Here is a 23,564-nt window from a genome sequence, read left to right on the forward strand (position 1 = left end):
CCCCGGTTCCACAAAAAAAAAAAAAAAAAAAAAAAAAAAAAAGAAAGAAAAAATAATAATATGTTAAGACTCTCAAAGGTAGAGTGAAGACAGTATAGTTCACTGATGACCATGGGACCCAAAGAACAAGATAGCAATGAGTTACCTAGGTTTTGTTTTTACTAATATATTTTGGATTGGAGTGTGCAGAAACTGGTAACTTGGAAATACCAGTAAGCACAAGTTTAAGTGCCTCTGTCTAGCCCAAGAACAGGAAAGGAGTAACAGTGCAAGGCAGAAACTTTTAGACAGTAACCGTCATACTAAGCATCTTCAATAAAACTGTGGTAATGAGCTATCTTTCCCCCTTCATCAGAGGCTTTTTTTATTCCTGACTACTAAAATTACAAACCAGTTTGATTCAATTTACAAGTGTCACATACTTCAAACAAGTACTCAATTTTTTTTTCATTGAAGTACTCAACTTTTTGCAAAAAATGGTTTATACATGTTTTTGCAAAAGGTTCATTTTTCTTAGAAATGTGGTATTATAAGTTGAACTAAATTCAGAAATTTTAAATCTTAAAAAAAATGGTTTACAGATGCTGAGAAGAATTTTGTTATGAAAGATAATGTTTAAATATTTTCATGTAATATGGTTAAATTAGGTATAGTTGCCAGGCATGGTGGCACACGCCTATAATCCCAGTGCTCTGGAGGCTGAGGCAGGAGGATCACTTCAAGTTGGAGGACAGCCTGGGCTACAAAGTAAGTTCAAGGCCAGCCTGAACTGCATAGTGAAACCCTATCTCAAAAAAAAAGGGGGGGGGGCGCTGGTGAGATGGCTCAGTGGTTTAAAGCACCTACTTAGAATAAGCTTAGCAAACCACAGGGACCACAGTTCAATCCCCCAGCACCACATGCCAGCCAGCCCCGCCCCCTGGTGGGCTGAGCTGGCCACACACACACACACACATTAAAAAAAAAAAAGAGTTCAAAGAACTGTCGGCCTCTTTTAAAAAAAGAAGGGGAGGGGAGTGAGGTGGGGCTGAAGATATAGTTTAGTAATCCCCAGTATTTCCCCCAAATAAATGTTTAAATTTCTTCCTTTTTATTTTAGTTTACTATATTACTTTAAGAAATTGAAATAAAAATATTTTATAAACTTTGAAGAAAAATATTTTCACTTGCTTATTACCCTTGGCTGAGATTCATTTCTATTTTAAAGCCTAGACTTTGAGAAAATGCAGAAGTGATAGTAAATTTCCTGAGGGTAATAAAACCTTGACTGATAGTCCTTTGCCCACTTTGTCTTACTCTGATGTGCACACAGAGCACTTGAGGACAAAAGGCACCTTTTGCTCTTCTTTTCTTCTAAACTTCTGAACTCTTCCCATGGAGATATGAGAAGCCTCTTCTGTAACACAGGTGGACAGGTGAGGATAGGGAGTTGGGTTAGGAATGTGGAGATGAGAATAAACAAGTCAACATTTCTGTCATTAAGGAAACAATTTGACTCACTTTTTTTTTTTTTTTTTTTTTTTTTTTTTTTTTTTGAGATAGGGTCATACTATGTAGCACAGGCTAGCTTGGAACTCAAGGCCGTACTCTTGCCTTAGTCACCAAATGTGTGCACCACCATGCCTGGCTTAGCTCATCTTTGACTAGGATCCATGTTCACAATCGTGTCCTTGAAACTATCATTTTCCTTATGATTTAAAAGTGTTCTTGTGTGAGTTGATGTCCAGTTTTAAAGTTTAATAACATTGTTTATCTTTATAGAATTCAACAGTGACTATTGAAGAATTCCATTGCAAGCTCCAAGAGGCCACAAATTTTCCTCTTCGTCCTTTTGTGATTCCATTTCTCAAGGTAATTACTGAATAATTTATCTTCAGTATTTCGTGAAGTGTGTGAAGTGTCTACTGATCCCTGTTAATGTGGTTGAGATCAGAGTGGCTTGCCACATTCTGATATATTTATTTTATTTTGGACTTAGTAGAGAGATGTGAATATATTCTGCAAATAGGCCTCCTCCTTGAGGAGATAAGAATTGTAGAAGCCTTGAGTTGTGCTCTTTGTGCACTGTTGGTAATGCCTACAAGGACAAGTGGTTCCAGAGGAAAAGATGAGTGAGCTGGAGGTGTGGGGGTAGGTGGATGCTGAAGAGATTGCTGGTCACTAACTCTTTTGATTATGACCAGAGGGAAGAAAGTGTGTGTTATATTAAGTGGAGGCTATCAACAAGGAGACCTCTGAGGTTTGGACTAATCCTGAGGTTGAATGATATGACCATAAATGCAACACAGCATTTGTGTCTCCCCAAGTCCTGTTTAGTCTAGTCTTCACAATGTTCTTAAAATTACTGTTTCTTAAAACTTAACTTTTGGGGCTGGTGAGATGGCTCAGTGGTCTAAAGCACCTACTTGGAACAAGCTTAGCAAAGCACAGGGACCGCGGTTCAATCCCCCAGCACCACATGCCAGCCAGCCCCGCCCCCGGTGGGCTGAGCTGGCTGCGCGCGCGCGCGAGCGCGCGCACACACACACACACACACAAATAAATAAAATTTAAAAAAAAAAAAACTTAACTTTTGGGGGCACTCTTCTCTTTTTTTTTTTTTTTTTTTTTTTGAGGGGGTAGAAACAGGGACTGAACAGAAACCCAAAGCACTTATTCTACTGAGCCATCTCCCTGGCCCCCTGGGGGTCACTCTTCTAAGTCATTGTTTTTACTTGATATGCAAGGTAGTATTATATTTATATGGAATATAGGTCTTTAATTTTTTTTTCTATTTTATTCACACAGATAAGCTGCAAAAATGGTACAATAGAATTTCCCCTATAACCTTCACCCAGATTCTCCACATGTTAACACTTTACCACACTTCCATTATATTGTTTTTCTTCAGAAATGTTTGAGAATAGACTGCTGCCAGGCATTGTACTTGTCACTGCTCCCTGTACTCTAAGAGGTTGAGACAAGAGAATTAACAAATTTTAGCCCAGCCTGGGCAACTTTGAAATTTAGTGAGACAAATCTGAAAAAAAAAATTTGAAAAAAGGGCTGCAGATACAGTTCAGTGTGAAGGGCCTGTGTTCAATTCCTAGTATCAGAGAGGGAAAAAACTGCAGACATAATATTGAAGCCTGATGTGGTGGCACATCCCTATAGTCCTAATATTTGATGAAGTTGAGGCATGAGGATCAAAAGTTGAAGCCCTATCTGGGCAGTGTAGTGACTTAGGAAGGTCCTGTCTTAAAAAATATAAAGCTGGGGATATAGCTCAGTGCAAGTTGGGCTCAATGCTTAGGAAATGGAGAGGGAGAGTAGGAAGAAGAAAGGAATTATAGTACTGCTTGTCTGATCTGTAGTAGTCCCATTCACGTTTTGAGTTATTTTGGTTTTTGGAGACAGGTTTTTGTTGTGTAGCTTAAGCCAGTCTTAAATTCATTATGTACTGTAGACCCAGTATGAAAGAAAGAAAGAAAGAAAGAAAGAAAGAAAGAAAGAAAGAAAGAAAGAAAGAATTAATTTGAAATTAGAATTCAAGATTATTCTGCTCTATCTGTTAAAACTTAAAACAAAAACAAAAACAAAAAAAAAACAACCTCATTATGTAGCCCAGGCTGGCTTTGGAATTGGCAGTAATCCTCCTGCCTCACCCTCCTAAGTGCTGGGATTGTAGTCAAGCACTACCACGCCCGGTTGTTTTATAAAGTGCATCTCTGTTTTGTTCTGAAACTTTCTCATAATGAGAATCAGGTGAAGCATTTTTTGGCAGGAATAGGTAAAAGGTATCACTATATGCTTCAAAGGACACAGGTAGCAGGGGTCAGGGAGATGGCTCAGTGAAATAAGCACTTCCCTGGCAAGTGCAAGGGTCTGAGTTCAATCCCTGGTTCCGCCCCCCCCAAAAAAAAAACAAAAACAAAAAAACAAACAAAAAAAACACAAGTAGTAATTTTTCTATCATTAAGAATGTAGACCTTAGTTACTTTGTAAAGTTAGTGTCTGCCATGCTTTCCCACTGAAAATTACTGTTTTCACCAATTAAATGGTAATTTTCAAAGTAGGTAACATTATGATTCATACAGATAAAAAAAAAAAAAGAAAGAAAAAATGAAGCTCAGAGAGTTTATTCAGCCTGGCATGGTAGTGCATGCGTGTAATCCTAGTGCTAGGATTACAGGCACACACCACCATGCCAGGCTGAATAAAACCCCGTTTCAAATGACCAAAAAAAAAAAAAAAAAAAAAAGAATTTTATTGAACTCATAATTAATGACAAAACAATAAGATGTCACAGCCCAGTCCAGAGGAACATCCAGGTAGCAGACATATTTACAGATCAAACTGTACAAACACAAGCGAAACTAACGTCTTCTACAATGGGCAGAGAAAATCAGTTGAATTTCTCACAGACATTATTTGTATGCTTGTAGGCAGTAATTATTTTACACCAATATCATTTATATGAAAGTTGGAGTTAGGGCTGGGGATATAGCTCAGCAGCACAAGTGCCTCCTTGGCAAGCGCAAGGTCCTGATTTTGATCCCTGGTACCAAAAGTTACAGAGTTATAAAATAGCTCAAGGACAATGAAAAGACTAGTCAGATAACCAGTTTGCTGTCAATCAGGTTGAGTAAACCATGATCCAGATCTAGTCCATAACCTGGTTTTATAGAGCTAAGAATGGGTTTTACAGGTGAACATTTGTAATTGACTTGGTGATAAGAAATAACTCACTTGAACTTAAGTTAAGCTAAATGCTGTCATATACCCAGTCTTTACTGGGGATTGAACCCCCAAGTAGTTCACTTTATAGATGTGTACCACTGTATCTAGTCATTCTTTTCATTAGCAGTAGATTGACATTGAAAAAAAGAAAAAACTGGATTCAGTTGTTAGTACATGTTAAATTTTGTCAGTACACCATTTGTTTTGTCTTTATTTTTTTGAGACTGGGGCTCACTAGGTGTCCCAGTAGTCCAAGCTGGCCTCAAACCCAAGATCCGCCTAACTCAGCCTGTGTGCTGGCATTGCAGGCATGAGTCACTATGCCCCACTTATAATTTTTGCCACTTGATTCACAAAGCCTAATACTTTTTAGCCAAATAAATATGCTCCCTTTTCTTTCACCTGCCTATTTCCTAAGAAAATGTCATAGTATCCAAAAAATGACTCATTAAAGTGCTGATAACCAGATTTTAAAATGTTCTGAGGGAGTGGACTGTTGCTCATTGGTAGAGGGTTCTCTAATGTGGGAGGTCCTTGGTTTCATCTTCTGCTTTGCAACAACAACAACAAAAATTACAAAAATGTTTTGAACTAGAGCATAATAAACAGGAAAACGCCCAGATCCAAGGTGCACAGCCCATGCCTTGCTCCGTTCTAACAGCTTAGAGCCCTCTGGCCCTGAGCAACCCGTGGCCTTTTCCAGACACATACAAGGTCTGTCTCTCCCCCTCCCCCTCCCCCCTCGTTGTCCCTCCCCCCACTTTTTGGTCAAAGCCACACTTATTTCCCCAAGCTTCTTAAACACTTAGATTTCTGAAATGTGTGTTAATAGAAAATAATTAGCATTTTAGTCACCAAAGCACATGTCACAAATGTAAAGGTCCGATGAAATATTTTTTTTCAAGTAAGGTTTTACAGATTCAACCTAATTGCAGTTACAAAACAGACATAAAAATGTTTTATATTTTCAAATTCCCTGTTCATAACTCTATTATTTTGGAAAACAGCATGAAGTAGGTTGTTATGGCAGCTTTTTGGCTAGCATCTTGGGTTTTGTCAATTCTTTAAAACAGTCACTAATTATGATGCCTGCTAAATTAACCCTCAGTGAAGGGATGACTCCTTGCATGTATTAAAATCCTCTTCTGTCTCTCTTTTTTTAAATTTTAGTCTGTCCTTTGAGCTAAAGTCTTCTATTATGGGCTCAGCTTGCATTATATTTAAATTAGGGAGAAAAATATAATTTTTCTTTATGCTTTTCTTGATAAAAAATTTCTGAAATTTAAAAGGTGAATAAAGGGATTTTTTAATGATTTGTTCCCATTAAAGGTTTGCTGAGTATGAGTTAAAGAAAAATATTAGTGTATAATTTAATAATTCTCATTTTTACAGATTATATTACTTCTCATACTCCTTTTCAAAACCCCATGTTCAAAAAAACCAAAAAAGACAAACAAACAAAAAAACTTCCAAATAGTTTGGATCCCAATATCCAAAATTGTAGAGTAGCTCTCCAAAGAACAGGAGATTAAACAATGCTGTCAGAGATGGGATTGGGTTCAGAAAAGAGAAGTCAGGTGTTGTAATGTAGAGCTGAGAATGAATTTCTCCTACTTACATGTAGGTGGTAACAACTTTCTAACTGACCAAACTTTTGTCTTTTCAGATTATTATGTTAAAAAATTTGCATTGAGATTTGGCTACTAACCACAAAGAAAGGTGAATAAGGCACAGTTCTTTAGGGCATTTACATCTTTGTAGGGCCAGAAACAAGTTAACCAGTAATTCAATTGCAGGATACTAGATATCACCTTACAAAAGAGGCTAATGAGAATGCTACTGACTTGCAGAGCAGTGCTTTGTCTTGTGTTACCTACATTGTGAAAGCCCTTTGAGGTGCTAATCCCTGTTGTATAGAGCCCTGCACTGGGAATACTGCCTCTTCTTTTCAAGGCCAATTTGCCCCTGCTGCAGCGAGAACTGCTGCACTGTGCTCGGGCTGCCAAGCAGACCCCATCCCAGTACCTGGCCCAGCACGAACACCTTCTGCTTAACACCAGTATCGCATCTCCTGCCGACTCTTCTGAGCTGCTCATGGAGGTGCACGGAAATGGGAAGAGGCCCAGTCCAGAGAGGTGAGAAGAAATTTGTTGTCCTTCCTTTTCTAGAACTTCTAATTTCTCCCTTTGCTTATAAAAGAAATAATTTGATTGCTGGAGTTGTAGATGAGTAATGCAGGACTTTCCATAGCTGATTTGTAAATAAGGAGAGGAAGAGGGGCTGAACAGAGGGGTGGGAAATGGGAAGAAAAAGAAGCAAGATAGGGGCTGGGGAGATGGCTCAGTGGAATAAGCGCTTCCCTAGTAAGCGCAAGGCTCTGAATTCAATCCCCGGTTCCGGCAAAAAAAATAAAAATAAATAAAAAATAAAACGCTACAAGGTTAAAAAAAAAAAAGCAACATATACTGTGTACAGGCATAAATTCTCTATGATGAATGTCATCATTATGTATATCCAGAATATACCAGTAAAGGGAAAACGGGGGGAGTTAAAACAAAAACAAAAAACAACTTTCCAAGGTTGATTTTTTTTTTTTTTTTAAGGAACTGGGGATTGAACTCAGGCCCTTGCGCTTACCAGGAGAGCATTTATTCCACGGAGCCATCTCTCCGCTCCCCCCCCCCTTTTTTTTTACTGGGGGAAAAAAGTATATATTTAGAATTAGCCAGCTGGACTGAGTTTAGATGATCCCAATTTTGTTGGCAATATCCAAAGTATTATAATCGGGAGCCAGTCAAACATGTGCCTTCTTCTCTTCATCAGGCCTTATTAGGGTATTGACCTTGGCAACATTGATGTCATAGAGCTTCTCAGCTTGTTTGATTTGGTGCTTATTAGCTTTGACATCCGCAATAAACATGAGTGTGTTATTGTCCTTGATCTTTTTCATGGCTGACTCTGTGATCAGGGGGAACTTAATGATGGCATAGTGGTCTAGCTTGTTTTTCCTGGGGGCGCTTTTCCAAGGGTATTTGGGCCGCCTCTGGAGTCACGAGTATCTTGGGATGGTGGAAGGTAGGCTACATTTCGTTTTTTGTTTTTTTTTTTTTTTTTGGCTGTGGATGCCTTTCAGCACGACCTTCTTGGCCTTCAAAGTTTTTGCTTTGGTTTCAGCTTTGGGAGAGGCAGGGGCTTCCTTCTTTGCCTTTGCCTCCATCTTGATTAAAAGGCTCCCCAAGGTTGATCTTCTTTTCCCAGTCTTTTTAAGAAGAGTCTATACCCTTTGTTTTTGTTTTTGTTTTTGTTTGTTTCTTTGCTTTTGCAGAACTGGGGATTGAACTCAGACCCTTGCACTTACCAGGCAAGCGCTAATTCTATTGAGCCATCTCCCTGGCCCCTCTAGAATGTTTTTGTCCATGCGGTTGAATAGCTAAAAGTCTCGCTTCCTATAACACCCTCAAGTTTGATTTTCTCTTCTGGCTCACAGAACTCAGGGAGACACTATCCTTTCCTGGATTATTATAAAAGGTATTTATTATACATAATACTGATAAACATAGGATGAGGAATGGATAGGACAGAGTACCAGGAAGGAAAAACTGAGCTTCCATGCTTCTTCTGCCCTCTGGAAGCTCTTGGATTTGCGTCCCCTCCCTTTGAGCCTGTATTACATAGACACAATTTATTAAATCCTTGACCAGTGATGATTAACTTGACCTTCCAGCCTCTTTCATCTCCCACAGTGTGAGAAGTAGGGCTGAAAGTTCCAATCCTTTTAATTCTGCCATGGTCCTTTCCTTAACTGTCCCCTGTGCTAAGGACTGCCAGCCATCAGCTACCTTACTAGCAGATCCCAGGCTTCAAAAATTCCAAGGACTTTGGGAGTTAGTATGCCAGGCAAAAGGATGAAGACTAATACTATATTTCACAGCATGACTGGTGGCTACCACAGTATTCCTTAGTTATCAAAGAAACAATATTTTAACAACAGTGGAAAATTTAGTACTCTTAGACATGCATGAAAGCCACTAATTCACAAGAGGATTCATTATATGAACCTTCTTCCTCTGTGTAATAATTGTTCGTTCCCAAACTGGGTATCTTTGCATAATTTTAGCTCTCAAGAAACTAAGGCAAGAAGAATGTAAGTTCAGGCCTAGCCTAGGCTATATAGAAAGTAGGAGGCCAGCCTAAACTGTAATATGACTCTCTTCAAAAAATAAGTTTATTAAAGTCCTGCCTTAGTCACAGTTGTGTGCCACTACCCAGCCATTCTTACGTGTTCTCTCTCTCTCTCTCTCTCTCCTCCCCCTCCCCCTCTCTCTCCCTCTCCCCCTCTCTCCCCCTCCCTCCCCTCACCTGGGATTCAAGACCTTGTGTTTGCCAGGCAGGTGCTTAAACTGCTGAACTATCTCCCCAGCCCTCCATATTTTTTTTTCCCTCCATGTTTCTATCTCATAGAAAAATGTGGTCATCTGATTAGTATTTTATTACCTCATTACAGTTAGAAGTTTTTGCCTGATTATGGACTATTGACTTCTTTCTTAGTGCTGGAATAAATCAAAAATTTGTTTGTTTGTTTTTGAGACTGGGTTTTGTTATGTAGTTCAGGCTCGCCTCGGGCAGGTGCTGTATTTCTGATTTATATCCCAGGCTGGCCTCAAACTCATGGCAGTCTTCCTGCCGCAGCCTCTCAAGTGCTGGGATTACCAATGTATGCCATCATGTCCAACTTTTAAATCAGGAGAAAAAAAAAGGCAATTTACAGAATTTGCCTGGTTCCTGAAGACTATTTATTTGCGGAACCAGGGATTGAACTCAGGCCCTTGCGCTTGCCAGGGAAGCGCTTATTCCACTGAGGCATCTCCCCAGCCCAAGACAATTTAATTTATGCTTCACATCAAACATTTTCTAAGCTGGGCATGATAGAACAACTCCTTAGTCCCAGCTACTTCAGAGGCTTAAACAAGAGGATCACGTGAGCCTAAGAGTTCAAGGTCTTCCTGGTCAACATAGAGACTCTACCTTAAACAAACAAACAAACAACCCGCAGGCTGAGCATGGTAGTAAATGTTTATAATGCCAGCACTTAGGAGGCTAAGGCAGGATTGCCAGGAGTTTGAAGGTAGCCTGAACTACATAATGAGGACCCTGTTTCAAGAACACACCTGTAATCTTAGCACTTGAGAAACTGAGACAGGAGGATCACAGTGAGCTCTAGGGCAGCTTGCACTACATAGTGAGCCTCTTTCATCAGCTTTAATTATATAGGGAGACCCTGTCTCAAATGTCCAAAAACAAAAACCAAACCTACCAAAAAACAAATAATAGGGTTGAGGAGATAGCTCAGCAGCATATGTGCCTGCCTGGCAAATGGAAAGTCATGAATTTGATCCCCAGTACCCAAAAGTGGGGGAATAAATCTTTCCTTAGAAACATGGCTAGTGTAAAGTATATGTGTAACATGTGCAAGGACCTAGGTTCAATCCCCAGTGTTGGAAAAACAAAACTCTTTCTTACTCTTCTTAGAAAAATGCTCTATGTAGCACAATACATAACAGATCAGTGTTCAGGAAATGTCTACATGAATGCTTGTTGACAGGCTAAGATACTTATGTGTCTGGTTCCTCAGGAGAGAAGAAGGTAATTTTGACAGAGATACCGTTCCTCCTGAACCCCCTGCCAAGAGAGTGTGTACCATCAGCCCTGCTCCTCGTCATAGTCCTGCTCTCACTGTGCCTCTTATGAACCCTGGCGGACAGTTTCATCCTACTCCTCCACCTCTTCAGCATTACACCTTAGAAGATATTGCAACTTCCCATCTGTATCGGGAACCTACCAAGATGCTAGAACATCGGGAAATTCGTGAGAGGCACCAAAATCTCAGTAAGTGATCTAGATAGCATAGTAATGTCGTGTCCTCCCCCCCCCCCCAACCGGGGATTGAACTCAGGCCCTTGCAATTGTCAGGAAAATACTTATTCCACTGAGCTATCTCCCTGGCCCATCATAGTAATGCTTTAAATTGAGACAGAATACTTTCATTTCTTTCCTACTCAGTGAAAAAAATCAAATGTCGTCATTGCTCCCCCCACCCCGCTGATAAAATAAAAATAACCGGGCATGGTCCCAAAGGCCTTCAATCCAGTACTTGGGAGATTGAGGCAGGAGGATTGCCACTGCCTGGAGTCAAGGCCAGCCTAGGCTACATAGTGAATTCAAAGCCAGTCTAAACTATGTAGCAATCCCCTATCTCAAAATAAAAATAAGGATACGGGTTGTAGCTAGGTTCAGAGGCCTTAGGTTCAATCCTCAGTACTACAAAAAATGAAAGGGCTGGAAATGTAGCCAAGTACAAAGGCCCTGAGTACAAGTCCCAGTAACACACACATACATGCCTCATAGAAGAATATTACAATTATAGCTTCTCTCATTTGATAATTGAACTCACTTCATATCTTTTCATTATCCTCATATGCTAAAAGTATATTTTCAAAAGGAGGTCTGAAAAAGCAACCAAATAAATATAATGAGACTAAAACTGAACAAATTCTCCTAAATGCACTGAAGAATTAAGGGGCATCACATATTTTGAAATGGGTCAGAACAAAATAATGAACAGCAAGTGAAATAGAGTATTAACACTTGGGAAATATATATGAAAGGTATATGGTAATTTTTTTTATTACTCTTGAAATTTCTGAAAGCTTGAATTCTTTTTTTTGGCCGAACTGGGATTGAACTCAGGCCCTTGCACTTGCCAGGGAAGCGCTTATTTTACTGAGCCATCTTCCCCAGCCCCACATTTTTGAATAAGAACAGTTTTTAAATTTAGAAAGATGGAGCTGGGGAGATGGCTCAGTGGAATAAGCGCTTCCCTGGCAAGTGCAAGGACCTGAGTTCAATCCCTGGTTCTGCAAAAAAAAAAAATTTACAAAGATGTGAAATGTGATCTTGAAGGTGAAACTATGCAGATAGGAGTTAGCATATTGACACTTAAATGGTGGCTTAAGGTATTGTTTAGGCTCTCACCCCAGGGCAGTAATTACTAAAATGGAGATGACCCTACTATCTGTGCTTCTTGTTCAGTTGGAATGCTTGAAGCATGGACCATTTTGTTTGTTTGTTTGTACCAAGTATTGAACTTGGGACCTTGAGCTTGCTAGGCAGGTGCTTATGCCACTGCGCTGTCTCCCTGGCTTGGACCCTTAATACTGTTTAGAAAGAAACAAAAACAAGAATAACTTTTTCCTAGTCTGAGATCTATTTTGGGCAGGGCTTTTTTTTTCCCATGTATTCAGACAAATTTATTGAAGAAGCTTCTTGGGAGTTTACCTGTTGAGCATGTGCGAGTAAACAAGGGGCTGAGCCCTTCCCAGGATTCTGCTTTTCCATTTGTGGTATACCCTATAGAGTAAAAAAAGTGATAGAATTGCTTTTTCCCCATTTGACTAGGACTTTGAGAGTTGTCTTTGGACAATGGTAACTGAATGGCCATGAAAGAAGTGGTATTCCCAGCCACCAGTGGTTAATAAGATTTAGCTACCACACCCACTGAAGTCCCAAGCTGCTGTTACTTCTTTTTTTTTTCCTTTCTTTTTAATGTATTTGGTTGTTACAGGGTCTCACTACACTGCCTGGACTCAGTGATCCTCCTGTTTTCAGTCTCCCCAGCACTGGGATTACAGGCATGCACCATCACACCCAGTCTCTCAGCCTGCTTTAGGGGTGGGGCTGGTGCAGCATGTGGTGCCAGGGATTGGATTGATGTCCCTGCACTTGCCTAAGTAGGCACTTTAGTCAGCTGAGCTATCTCACCAGCCCTACTTCCTTTTTTGTATTTTAGGGAAGGGTCTACAGGGTGTTCAGGGTCTTACTACTAAATTGGACTCATAGTGGTCTGCCTGTTTACAACCTTCCAAGAGCTGGGATTCCAGGCGCATGCCACCACGTCCAATCTCTTTCCTTTTTAAAGATGAACTATAAGTCTGGGTAGATAGCTCAGTGTAAGTGTCTGCCTGGCAAGTGTAAGGTCCTGAGTTCATCCCTGGTACAAAACAAAATCAAAAAGATGAGATATAAAGGAAGCATAGCCAACAGCATATAACTGAGTTCCAGTTTTTTATTTGTATTTCTAACAGTTTTAGAAAATCTTTTTTAGTCAGATGTAGTGGCATATGCCTGTAATCCCAGCACCGAGGAGGCTTAAACCATGAGGCTTACCAGGAATTCAAATTCAGCCTGGGATACATAAAGTTAAGGCCAACCTGCATTGCATATTGAGACCTTGTCTCAAGGGGAACAAAAAAAAAAAAAGAAAACTTTTTTTTTCCCCCAATTTAAAGCATACTTTAAAAAAAAAAAAGCATACTATTAATCATCTACCTTCATGGTTTCTCTTAGTTTTCTTCAACCATTAGTCTGCTAAGCTCATCAGACCCATATGAAAATATGTGCCTTATAATGGTTCTTAGCACTTACCAAACCACTCATTGTGCAACCCCATTTTCTAAACAAATGTATCACTTCTTTTGCTCTCTTAAAATGAAATTTAAGGATACCATAACGTCTACCTCAGTTCCATAACTTAGGGTCAACTTTCTGACCTAACTGTATTTATTTTTTTATTTTATTTTGTTCATTTTATTTTATTTGTCCTAACTTTAATGTATAACAAAATGCTGGGTGGAGGTATACCTCAAAGATAGAGCACTTGCCTAGCATGTTAGAAACCCTGGGTTCAGTCCTCACCACAGAAAAGCAAATGTATTACAATAACACAATAAACAGTATGTTAGTACTGTGAAAGAAGCAGATAACAGAAATGTTATCATTCAAAGATCATAAGCAGTGTTGTTAAATGTAAGTAGAGTTTTTCTTTTTCTTTTTCTTTTTCTTTTTCTTTTCTTTTTTTCCGGAACCGGGGATTGAACTCAGGCCCTTGCACTTGCCAGGGAAGCGTTTATTCTACTGAGCCATCTCCTTAGCCCCAATAGAGTTTCTTAAAATACTGGTCAAGAGCTGGGGAGATAGCTTAGTGGTACAAGCACCTGCCTGGCAAGCACAAGGTTCAAGTCCCAATCCCCCTCCCCCAAAATTAAAATACTGGTCAACTGTATATATACCACAGCACTTGCCTGGCAAGCGTGAGGCCTTGAGTTTAGTTCCTGGTACCAGAAAAAAACAACTGGTCAACTCTTATTTGAGTATTCATAAGAGTTGTTGCATTCCTAGAAATTTCAGTGTGTATCAAATACTGGCAATACTCTGCTATTTCAATACATATGACAATATGTATATATTGTATATACTTCCCTTTCCAACGCACTTATCCCATTGTTCTTGCCAATTTATCAAACAGTTCTAGGAGCTGGGGAGATGGCTCAGTGAAATAAGTGCTTCCCTAGCAAGCGCAAGGCTCTGAGTTCAATCCCCGATTCCGCCAAAAAAACAAAACAAAACAAAACAAAAAAACAGTTCTAGAAGTCCTCGTTTGTGATCAAAAATACAGTGAATGAGTGGGGCACAGTGGCACATGTCTGCAATCCCAGAACTCAGAAGGCTAAGGTAGAAGGATCTCATATTGGTGGTTAAGCGTGCATGCGTGTGTGTGTGTGTGTGTGTTACATATAATATATTAAATTATTATTTTTGCAGAACCGGGGATTGAACTCAGGCCCTTGTGCTTGCCAGGGAAGCGCTTATTCCACTGAGCCATCTCCCTAGCCCTAAGCATTTATATTGTAGGTCTTTGCCCACACTTAGTATTATCTGACATCTTAATTTTTTCTGGTATGGTATATTTGATGCTAAATGCTATCCAATTGGAAACTTTTAATGTTCATGAACTATGTGTACCTTTTTTAAAAAAATATATTTCGTATAGGGCCTCACTATGTTGTACTCATAGTGATCCTCCTGTTTCCAGCCTCCCCAGCGCTGGAATTAATGGTGTGGGCCACCACACCCAGACTTGGTGGCTGTCTTAGTGTGCCCCAGAGGCGAGGCTGGGGCAGCATGTGTTGCCAGAGATCAAACTCAGGTCTCCATGCTTGTCTCAGCAGGCACTTGTCCTCTGAGCTATTTTGCCGGCCCTTTTGTATACTTTCTTGTCTGAGACATGTTATTTATTTCTTTTGCCTGTTTTTCTTTCAGACTATTTGTCTTTCACATTTGATTTATTAGAATGCTATACATAGTTTGATCAAAGAATATGGTGAGATTTCTTTTAAGAAAACATGTTACTTTTGGGGACTGGGGAGATGACTCAGTAGAATAAGTGCTTGCCTGGCAAGGTCCTGAGTTCAATCCCTGAGTTCCACAAAAAAAGAAAAAAAAAAAACATAGTACCATTAATCCTCCCTCAAAGTACTTTCCCTAGTGTTGAATACAATTATCCTGTCCTTCTGGTCACACTCTGAAGCAGTTATGGAAATCTTTTCTTTTGTGGGCAGGTACCAGGAGTTAAACTCAGGACATCATGTTTGCCAGGCAGGCACTGCACCACTGAGCTATATACCCAGGCTCCTGAAAGTGCTTTTTCACTTGTGTTTTCAGTTGTACTGTGATGGCTTCCTTGATATCTTTTTCTTTTTGTACCAGAGATTAAGCTCAGAACCTTACACTTGCCAGTCAAGCACTGTGCTGCTGAGCTATATGCCTGGCTGTGTGTGTGTGTGTGTGTGTGTGTGTGTGTGTGTGTGTGTGTGTGTGTGTGTTTTGAGACTGTCTCAGTGGTTTAAGTTGACCTGCAGTTCATTGTACGCCTTCCACCTCAACCTCGTAAGTACTGGGATTGCATCCATTTGCCAGCATGCCCTGCTAATTCGCTATATTTTTTATCACAAAGGAGGACTTCCAGAACTGTATGATAAAGTAGTAAGAATATTGGGATAAGTGTGTATGAAAGGTAAGTATTTTGAGGAGGGTTATGGCAACGTCTTACTGTAGTAAATTTTTAAATTTAAGCACTCACCATGGGGGCCAGGGAGATGGCTCAATATGTGGGCTGAGTTCAATCCCCAGTTCTGCAAAATAATAATCATAATAATAAATAATAATAAACACTGTGTATTTTGATCATATTTTGTATAATCTCTGTACATATCCTTACTTGGCTATAGCATTTTTGTGATCCCTTGTCCCATTGTGAAGCATTCCCTTACTAGTATATTGAACTCTAATCTCTAATTTCTAATAGGTCTAAATGGAGGTTATCAGGATGAATTGGTAGACCACCGTTTGACTGAGAGGGAATGGGCTGATGAATGGAAACACCTTGACCATGTAAGAATTTTAGCATGTTTAACTTCCACAATTCTACTAATTAAGAATTCTAATTCTTAATAATACCAATAGTTTATATATGCTTGAAGTAGATACAATATTCTTTGCTTTTAACAAAAGTTGGTTTATCTGCTGCTTCCTCAGCTAGGCTATAGTCACTCCCAAATCTTGGTGGTGGTATGTTTTCTTCAGATCATAAGTAGTCATGTAGTAAATGAATAAAGCAAAGACTTATGAGTTCAGTTCATAGGTTTGCCACTTGTCTGTGATAGCTGAGTAAATTGTGTCACCTCTTTTTTTAAAATGCAGCATTACTTGAATTCATGGGAGGGTGGTTGTAATACTATATAAGGTGCTTATCACAGGGCCTGGCACATAGAGAATGTTAAATTCTGTGGACCCTCAAATTATGACCAGCTTGACATATGAACAACTTATGACTGCCATTTTAACTTAAGACCAAAGTCTTGAGTTGTGACCTGAGTGCCAGCCACTCATGCTTCCAGGTGGTCTCAAATGCTGATTTATTTATTTTTACCCTTAAAATGTTCTGGAAGAAACATTACAGCATCCTTTCCTGTATAGGGGATCATTGAGAAATCTTGGGCTAATATCTCTCTAAGGGCCCTGAGATCTGCCTGTATACAGGGCAGGCTTTGAAGGCTGTGGAGGAGGAGCCTGAGCCTTCAGCTGACAAATTAAGTTACACCCAGGCTTCAGGAACAAATTGAGTTCATAAGGGCCTACTGTAAGTGGAGTTCCTCCAAATAAAAGCAAGAATTAATACATCATACAAAGTGTTAAGTGACCTGGACCTATTCAGATACAAGCAAGATAGTACACTGGTATAGAATATGAATTTCCCATTGGAAAAGAGAGTTCACCTCTCTCTAAAAAAGAAAGAAAAGGGCCGAGATACAGCTTAGTGACACAAGCATTTGCCTGGCAAGCACAAGGTCCTGAGCTCAATTCCTGGTACCAAAAAAAAAAAAAAAAAGAAGAAGAAAGAAGGAAAAGATATCCCTGCTTAAAGTTTGTATGTTGTAGCTTTTCCTTTTTATTTTTAATTTTTTAAATCTTTTATTTATTCATTTGGTACAGGGTCTCGCTTTGCAGTTCAGACTTGTAGTATTCCTCCTATCTCATCCTCTCTAGTGCTGATATTTCAGGCATGGGCCACCACACCCTGTTTCAGTGGCCCTCTCAGCATGGGACCAGCATGGCATGTGGTGCCAGGGATTGAACCCGAGTCTTTGCACTTACCAGGAAGGCACTTAGACCACTGAGTCTCCCTGGTCCAGCTTTTCCTTCTTTTTTTTTTTTTTTTTAATTTTATTTATGTGTGTGTGTGTGTGTGTGTGTGTGTGTGGCCAGCTCAGCCCACCAGGGGGTGGGGCTGGCTGGCATGTGGTGCTGGGGGATTGAACCACGGTTCCTGTGCTTTGCTAAGCTTGTTCTAAGTAGGTGCTTTAGACCACTGAGCCATCTCACCAGCCCCCAGCTTTTCCTTCTTGATTGATCATTGTTCCTGGTCTTTTTCTCTGAGTAAATTATTATAAAAATCTCTTAGTTTTGTCAGTCTACTCAGGTAGATTTACTATGATGTGATCATAGGCTTTAATGGGCCATTTTATAATAAAACTATGAGGCTGCTTCAACCTTAAAGAATCTGAAAAGCAGATTTTTGGAATCCAAAAAATGAAAGTCAGTGTGCATACTAACCTTCAATGAATGCCACATCTACAATCTTGATCTGTAAAATTATACTACATTACCTAGAGAAGTCAAAGATTAATATTTAAAAAGACTAATGTAAACTCATCCTTTTTATGATGTACACACATCAGTGAAATTGTCCAATAATGCATTTCTCAGAACATACCCTTGCTATTAAGGAACATGTGCCTGAAAATTGTGTGTGTGGGTGTGTGTGTATGCGCGCGTGCACATAATTGTCCGTGGGGATTCAACTAACCATAGATAGAAAATTTAGGGACATGGGTAGAGATGTAACTCAGTAGTAGAGTACTTGCCTAGTATGTTCTAGGTCCTGGGTTCAATCTATAGTACTGTGAAATTTTTCAAAAGCCCAATGCGGTGCACATACCTATAATCCCAGCACTTTGGAGGCTAAGACAGGATGATCACCATGAGATCGACGCCAGCCTGAGCCACATGGTAAGTTGTGGCCAGCCTAAACTATAAAGTGAGACACTCTCTAAAAAATTAATTAATTGGGGCTGGTGAGATGGCTCAGTGGGCTAAAGCACCTACTTAGAACAAGCTAAGCTCAAGCAAAGCACAGGGACCTCGGTTCAATCCCCCAGCACCACATGCCAGCCCACCCGCCCCCTGGTGGGCTGAGCTGGCCACACACTAAATAAATAAATAAATATTAAAAAAAATTAATTAATTGATTGATCAGTAAAAATAAAGCCAGCTATGGTGGCATATGCCTGTAATCCCAGCACTCAGGAGGCTGAGGCAGGAAGATCACTGCAAGTTCAAGACTGACCGGAACTGCATAGTGAGACCTTGACTCAAAAATTATAAATGAATGAATAAGTAAATAATTTAAAAAGTCATCTGTACTGAACGTGTCCAAACTTTATCATTTTTTCCCAAATAATATAGTGTAATTATTTACATGTTGGGTATTATAAGTAATTCTTAGATGACTTATAGTATATAGGAGACTGTGCACAGAGTATATACAAATCTGCACTATTTTATGTAAGGGACTTTCAGCACCCATGACTTGGGGACATGGATAGAGATGTAACTCAGTAATAGAGTACTTGCCTAGTATGCTCTGGGTCCTGGGTTCAATCTACAGTACCACAAAATTTTTCCATTGGGGGTCCTGGAACCAAACCCCCATGGATAGTGCAGGGTGACTATACATATTAATAAGAAGGATAAAGGAAGTCTTTTAAATAAAAGGTTGGTATTCCTAAACCTGTAAAGTATCTGAAACTTTTTTAAATACTGTGTTGGCATGTCTTTGATTTTCAATATTTGTTATTTGAATTTCCTCATCTTATCTCTTTCTGACTTTCTTTCTGGCTCAGGCCCTGAATTGCATAATGGAAATGGTGGAAAAAACCAGGCGCTCCATGGCAGTTCTCAGGCGCTGTCAGGAATCTGATCGGGAGGAACTGAACTACTGGAAAAGACGATTTAATGAAAATACAGAGATGAGAAAAACAGGGACTGAGTTGGTCTCCAGGCAACACAGCCCCGGGAGTGCAGATTCTCTAAGTAGTGGTAAGGGCAGAGTCTGACAGAAACCCAGAACAAACGCCAGCTTTTGGAACCTACCTGATGTGGCATATCTCTTTGACTTTAAAGAACACTGGTGCTGGATTGTGGAGTTGGGAGACATGGGTGATTACAAAGAGTATTTAAGAAATGCTCGTTCGGGGCCAGGGAGATGGCTCAGTAGAATAAGAGCTTGCCTGGCAAGCGCAAGGGTCTGAGTTCAATCCCCAGTTCCGAAAAAAAAAAAAAAGAAATGCTCGTTCTTCCTTATAGAGAATCAGTATACCTGTGAATTATTCTCTATGCACACGCACATGCATTACATCAAAATCAGTGTTTGATTGTGAAAGCATGATTTAGACCAGATGTGGTGCACATCAGTTATCCTAAACCAAGAGTATCACATATTTGAGCCCAGCCTGGGCAGCTTAGTGAGACCCTATCTCAGAAAAGGGTTAGAAATATAGCTCAGTCGGGGCCGGGGAGATGGCTCAGTAGGATAAACGCTTGACTGGCAAACTCAAGGATCTGAGTTCAATCCCCGGTTCCGCCAAAATAAAAAGAAATATAGCTCAGTCCAAAGGCCCTATATTCAATCCCCAGTAGAACAAAAAGAAATAAATTCAGCCTGGTTTAATGTACTACCGCTCAAGAAAAATAATGTATGTTTTACCTCTTCTACTTTCACACAGTAATCGACACAGAATATTTCTGTAACCTTAAAAGCTGTGAGGACTTCTCCCCATCAGGAAACAAGCAGTCCTGCAACAAAGATAATATCTATGTGTTCTCTAAATAAATTCTTCTGATATTGTATACCTGGAGATATTATCAGATCCTAAATTTAAAGGATCTGTCCCTAAGACTGCCTTTTCCCTGTACCTTCCTGTATGTAGATGCCAGTTATGGGCCCCAGGTTGTTTTACTCGGGCTTCTTGCCTGTTGGTTATAAATCAGAGTTCCCAGGACCCCTTGGTTGGGTTCAGTTAATTTGGTTGCATGGCTCACAGAAGTCAGGGATGTAACAAGAGTGGACCCCTGTAATGCCAGCATTCTGAGGGACTGAGGCAGGATTATAAAATTGAGCTTTGCCTGGGCAATTTAGTGAGATCCTATCTCAGAAAATGAGGACTGGGCATGTAGCTCTATGTGCAGGCCCTGAGTTCAGTCCAAGTCCAAAAAATCCACACCAAAACTGTCAAGGGGAATACATTTATCAGTTTATTATAAAGGATGTTACATAGGCTGCAGATAAAGTAATACACTGGGCAAAGTGTAGCATAAAGACAGAGCTTCTGTGCCTTCTCTGTACCTACTACCTTTCAGGAATCCATATGATGCTCATTAACCTAGAAACTTCAAGTTTGGTTGGTTATTTAGGGTATTGCAGCAAAATTCATTGAGATAAGCCCTCACAAGAGACTAAAAATGGAACAATCAAGGCATTAATTACCAGTAGGACAATAATCTGTTGCATTATCAGAGAATGTTGACAGAGAATTTTGTATAGGGGTTTTATAATTTGCCAAGTAACCATGGTAACTGCATTGCCTCATTGGAATTTTACAAAAATGTTACATGTCTTACATTTCCCGGGGGTTTGTTAGTACAGTTAAATTTTAGCTTACCTAAAGTTTGTTTGTTCCTTAGCTTAGCAATTTGTTCTCCTTTATGAGTTTTATGGTTAACTAAGAAAAAAGGGGCTGTGAAGTGAATTCACCTGAAGTTTAAGTAACTTCTAAAATGGAGTCTCCTTTGCCCTATCAAAGGTTTTATGAGGACTTGATTACTCATGTAATGCCAACAGGCTGGAAAAGGAAACTCAGCAAGGCCTGCCTTGCTTTAGCATTCTTGGTGGGTTTAACATTCTTGAGGCAGGGATTTGCTGTGCTGTTCCAGCTGGCCTTAAACTTCCTTTATAGCAGAGGTTGGCCTCAAACTCGCAGCAATCCTCCTGTCTCAGCCTCCTGAGTGCTGAGACTACAGGCGTGTACCACCAAGCCTGGTACTTCAGCATTGTTACCTTCTCTGCAGCATTCCTTCTTCCAAAGTATGGGGTAAGACCTCTATGGAAGAAAGCAGATCTTAGGGCCTATTTTCAGACAGATGTAGATTAAATTTTTTTTTTTTTTTTTTTTTTTTGGTGGAACCAGGGATTGAACTTGGGCCCTTGCACTTGCCAGGGAAGTGCTTATTCTACTGAGTCATCTCCCTGGCCCTTAAAGAATATCTGTGGCCAGCACCAAGACAAAAAGAGGGTAGGAGACTAGAAACTTTATAACTCATCTTATGGAAGAGAAATTCAAGTTTCTATGGGCTCAGAAGAGTGACAAGTGAAAACTGAAGACAATATACCAGACAATATACCAGAATATGTGCATAATATCACAGCTAGTTACTTGAATATTCTAACTTTTATTTCTCACAATAGCCCTAAAAATATTTGCTTCATTTTGCCTCTTCTTTCCCCTAACTCCCCATTCAGGAAAATACTGTCAATGCTGCTTACTGGCTTCCTACAGAAAGTCTGACTGTACCAAGCTGGATTGCCCTGTCTTACCTTTCCCTATCCTGAAGTAGCAGAGACAAGAGCAGCTCTTCTCTGAGGGCTAAATCCAGGAAACCAGGTTTTCTCCCAACCAGTGGTTCTATCACTCTCACCATTCAAGTGCATAGCTGAGTGACAGGCCATCTGTGATCACACTCTTTACTATCCACACCTACTTTTTTAAAGTTCCCAAATGTTCGCCAAGGAAAATGAGTTTCTTCTTATGACAGGCCTAGCATTTTCCAGAGAAAACAGCTGTTAGTCTCAAAAAGACTACAATAAATAAATAAATAAATAAAATGGAGGCAAAGCCAGAGTTAATATCTTGTTAATGCTAAGTGGGTGAGGGATCCCACTCTCCCACAATATTGGCTTTTGAGCCAGCCACAAGTTAACACCATTCTGTGGGTATTGAGCCCAACATGATGTCAAATAGTTACAGCTGTGGTTCCTTTGATTAAAAACTTCAGAAACAGGCAAGTCTCCCTCACTAACTTATCACTTAAAAGTATTTTCTATAATAACTTAGAAACATTCCTGAAATTCTCCATCTAAGCCACCTCTCATCTGTGAGTATGCACACATGTAGGTGAATGGTAGAGTGCGGGGCTAGCTGTCAAGTGCAAGCCAGCTGTGCCCTACCTAGGATTACAGATCTTGCTGGGATTCTATAAATAAGTTCTGTGCACTCTCACCTTTGGGGGGGGGGCCTGGAATGATCATAATTTTATATTTTCCCAGAACAGTCCTGACTTATATTTGTGTCCTATCTTTATTATTGCTATCAGCACTCTCAAAAATGAGGGCAATTTGGTGATACATTGTATTGTCACTATATATAGATTTATAGCTTCATAGATTCCAATGTTTCCTTATTTTGTTGTGATTTGTTTTTGTGCTGGAGAATGAACCCAAGGTCTCTATATTGAGTTATATTCCTAGGCTTTTATTTTTAATTTTGAGAATTTTGGCCATTAAATTGTCCATGCTGTGCTCACTTGTGATCCTCCTGCCTCAGCACAGCCTCCCAGAGTAGTAGAATTACTATCCCAGCTCAATGAGACTTTTTTTTTTTTTTTTCAGTACAGTGTGTACAACGTCGTCTCACTACGTAGATCTGACTCGTAATGATTCTCTTGTTTACAGCCTCCCAAGTGCTGGGATTACAGGCATCTGCCACCACGCCCAGTCTCATTCACTGTCTCAGTGCACCCCAGGGGCAGGGCCAGCATGGCACACCAGCCATGAAACCTGGCCACTGTGCTCTGCCTAAGCAGGTGCTTTAGTCCCCTGAGCTATCTGACTGGCCCACAACTCAAGTGTTTTCTTTTATCACATTTTTGAGAATACTATCTACCTGTCTGATTTAAGTAATACCTTTTTTTTAAAAAAATGTATTTGGTACAGGGTCTCACTATGCAGATTGGACTTGTAGTGATCCTCCTGTTTTCAGCCTCACCACCACTGGGATTACAGGCATGGGCCGTCGTGCTCACGACTGTATGACTTAGCACACCTGAGGACAGGACCAGCACAACATGTGCTGGGAATCGAACTTGCCTAAGCAGTGCTTAGTCTGCTGAGCTATCTTGCCAGCCCAATAATACCTTTTAATATTATGATCTAGGCATACAAAATTTTTTTTCTTATACATATTATTTTAATGTAAGAGATAAACATTCATATTCTGAGCAAATATGCTCCTTAGAATGTGGATTAAAACTAGGAAAGCTATTACTGGTCTGTGACG

At 40.0% G+C, this 23,564-nt stretch overlaps 1 protein-coding gene across 4 annotated transcripts in view; it reads left to right on the top strand.

Moving 5' to 3' along the window:
• Positions 1-23,564, top strand: part of Cbfa2t2 (CBFA2/RUNX1 translocation partner 2) — a 178,909-nt gene that overhangs the window by 133,767 nt on the left and 21,578 nt on the right. For all 4 annotated transcript variants that reach the window (XM_023714913.1, XM_023714910.1, XM_023714911.1 and 1 more), the window contains 5 exons: positions 1,762-1,851; positions 6,673-6,854; positions 10,352-10,605; positions 15,920-16,005; positions 19,077-19,272. In XM_023714913.1, coding sequence (XP_023570681.1) covers positions 1,762-1,851; positions 6,673-6,854; positions 10,352-10,605; positions 15,920-16,005; positions 19,077-19,272 — 808 coding nt within the window. The remainder of the gene's footprint in view (positions 1-1,761; positions 1,852-6,672; positions 6,855-10,351; positions 10,606-15,919; positions 16,006-19,076; positions 19,273-23,564) is intronic.

This window comes from Octodon degus, unplaced genomic scaffold (assembly GCF_000260255.1).
Source record: "Octodon degus isolate 3935 unplaced genomic scaffold, OctDeg1.0 scaffold00037, whole genome shotgun sequence".
Lineage (NCBI taxonomy): Eukaryota > Metazoa > Chordata > Mammalia > Rodentia > Octodontidae > Octodon > Octodon degus.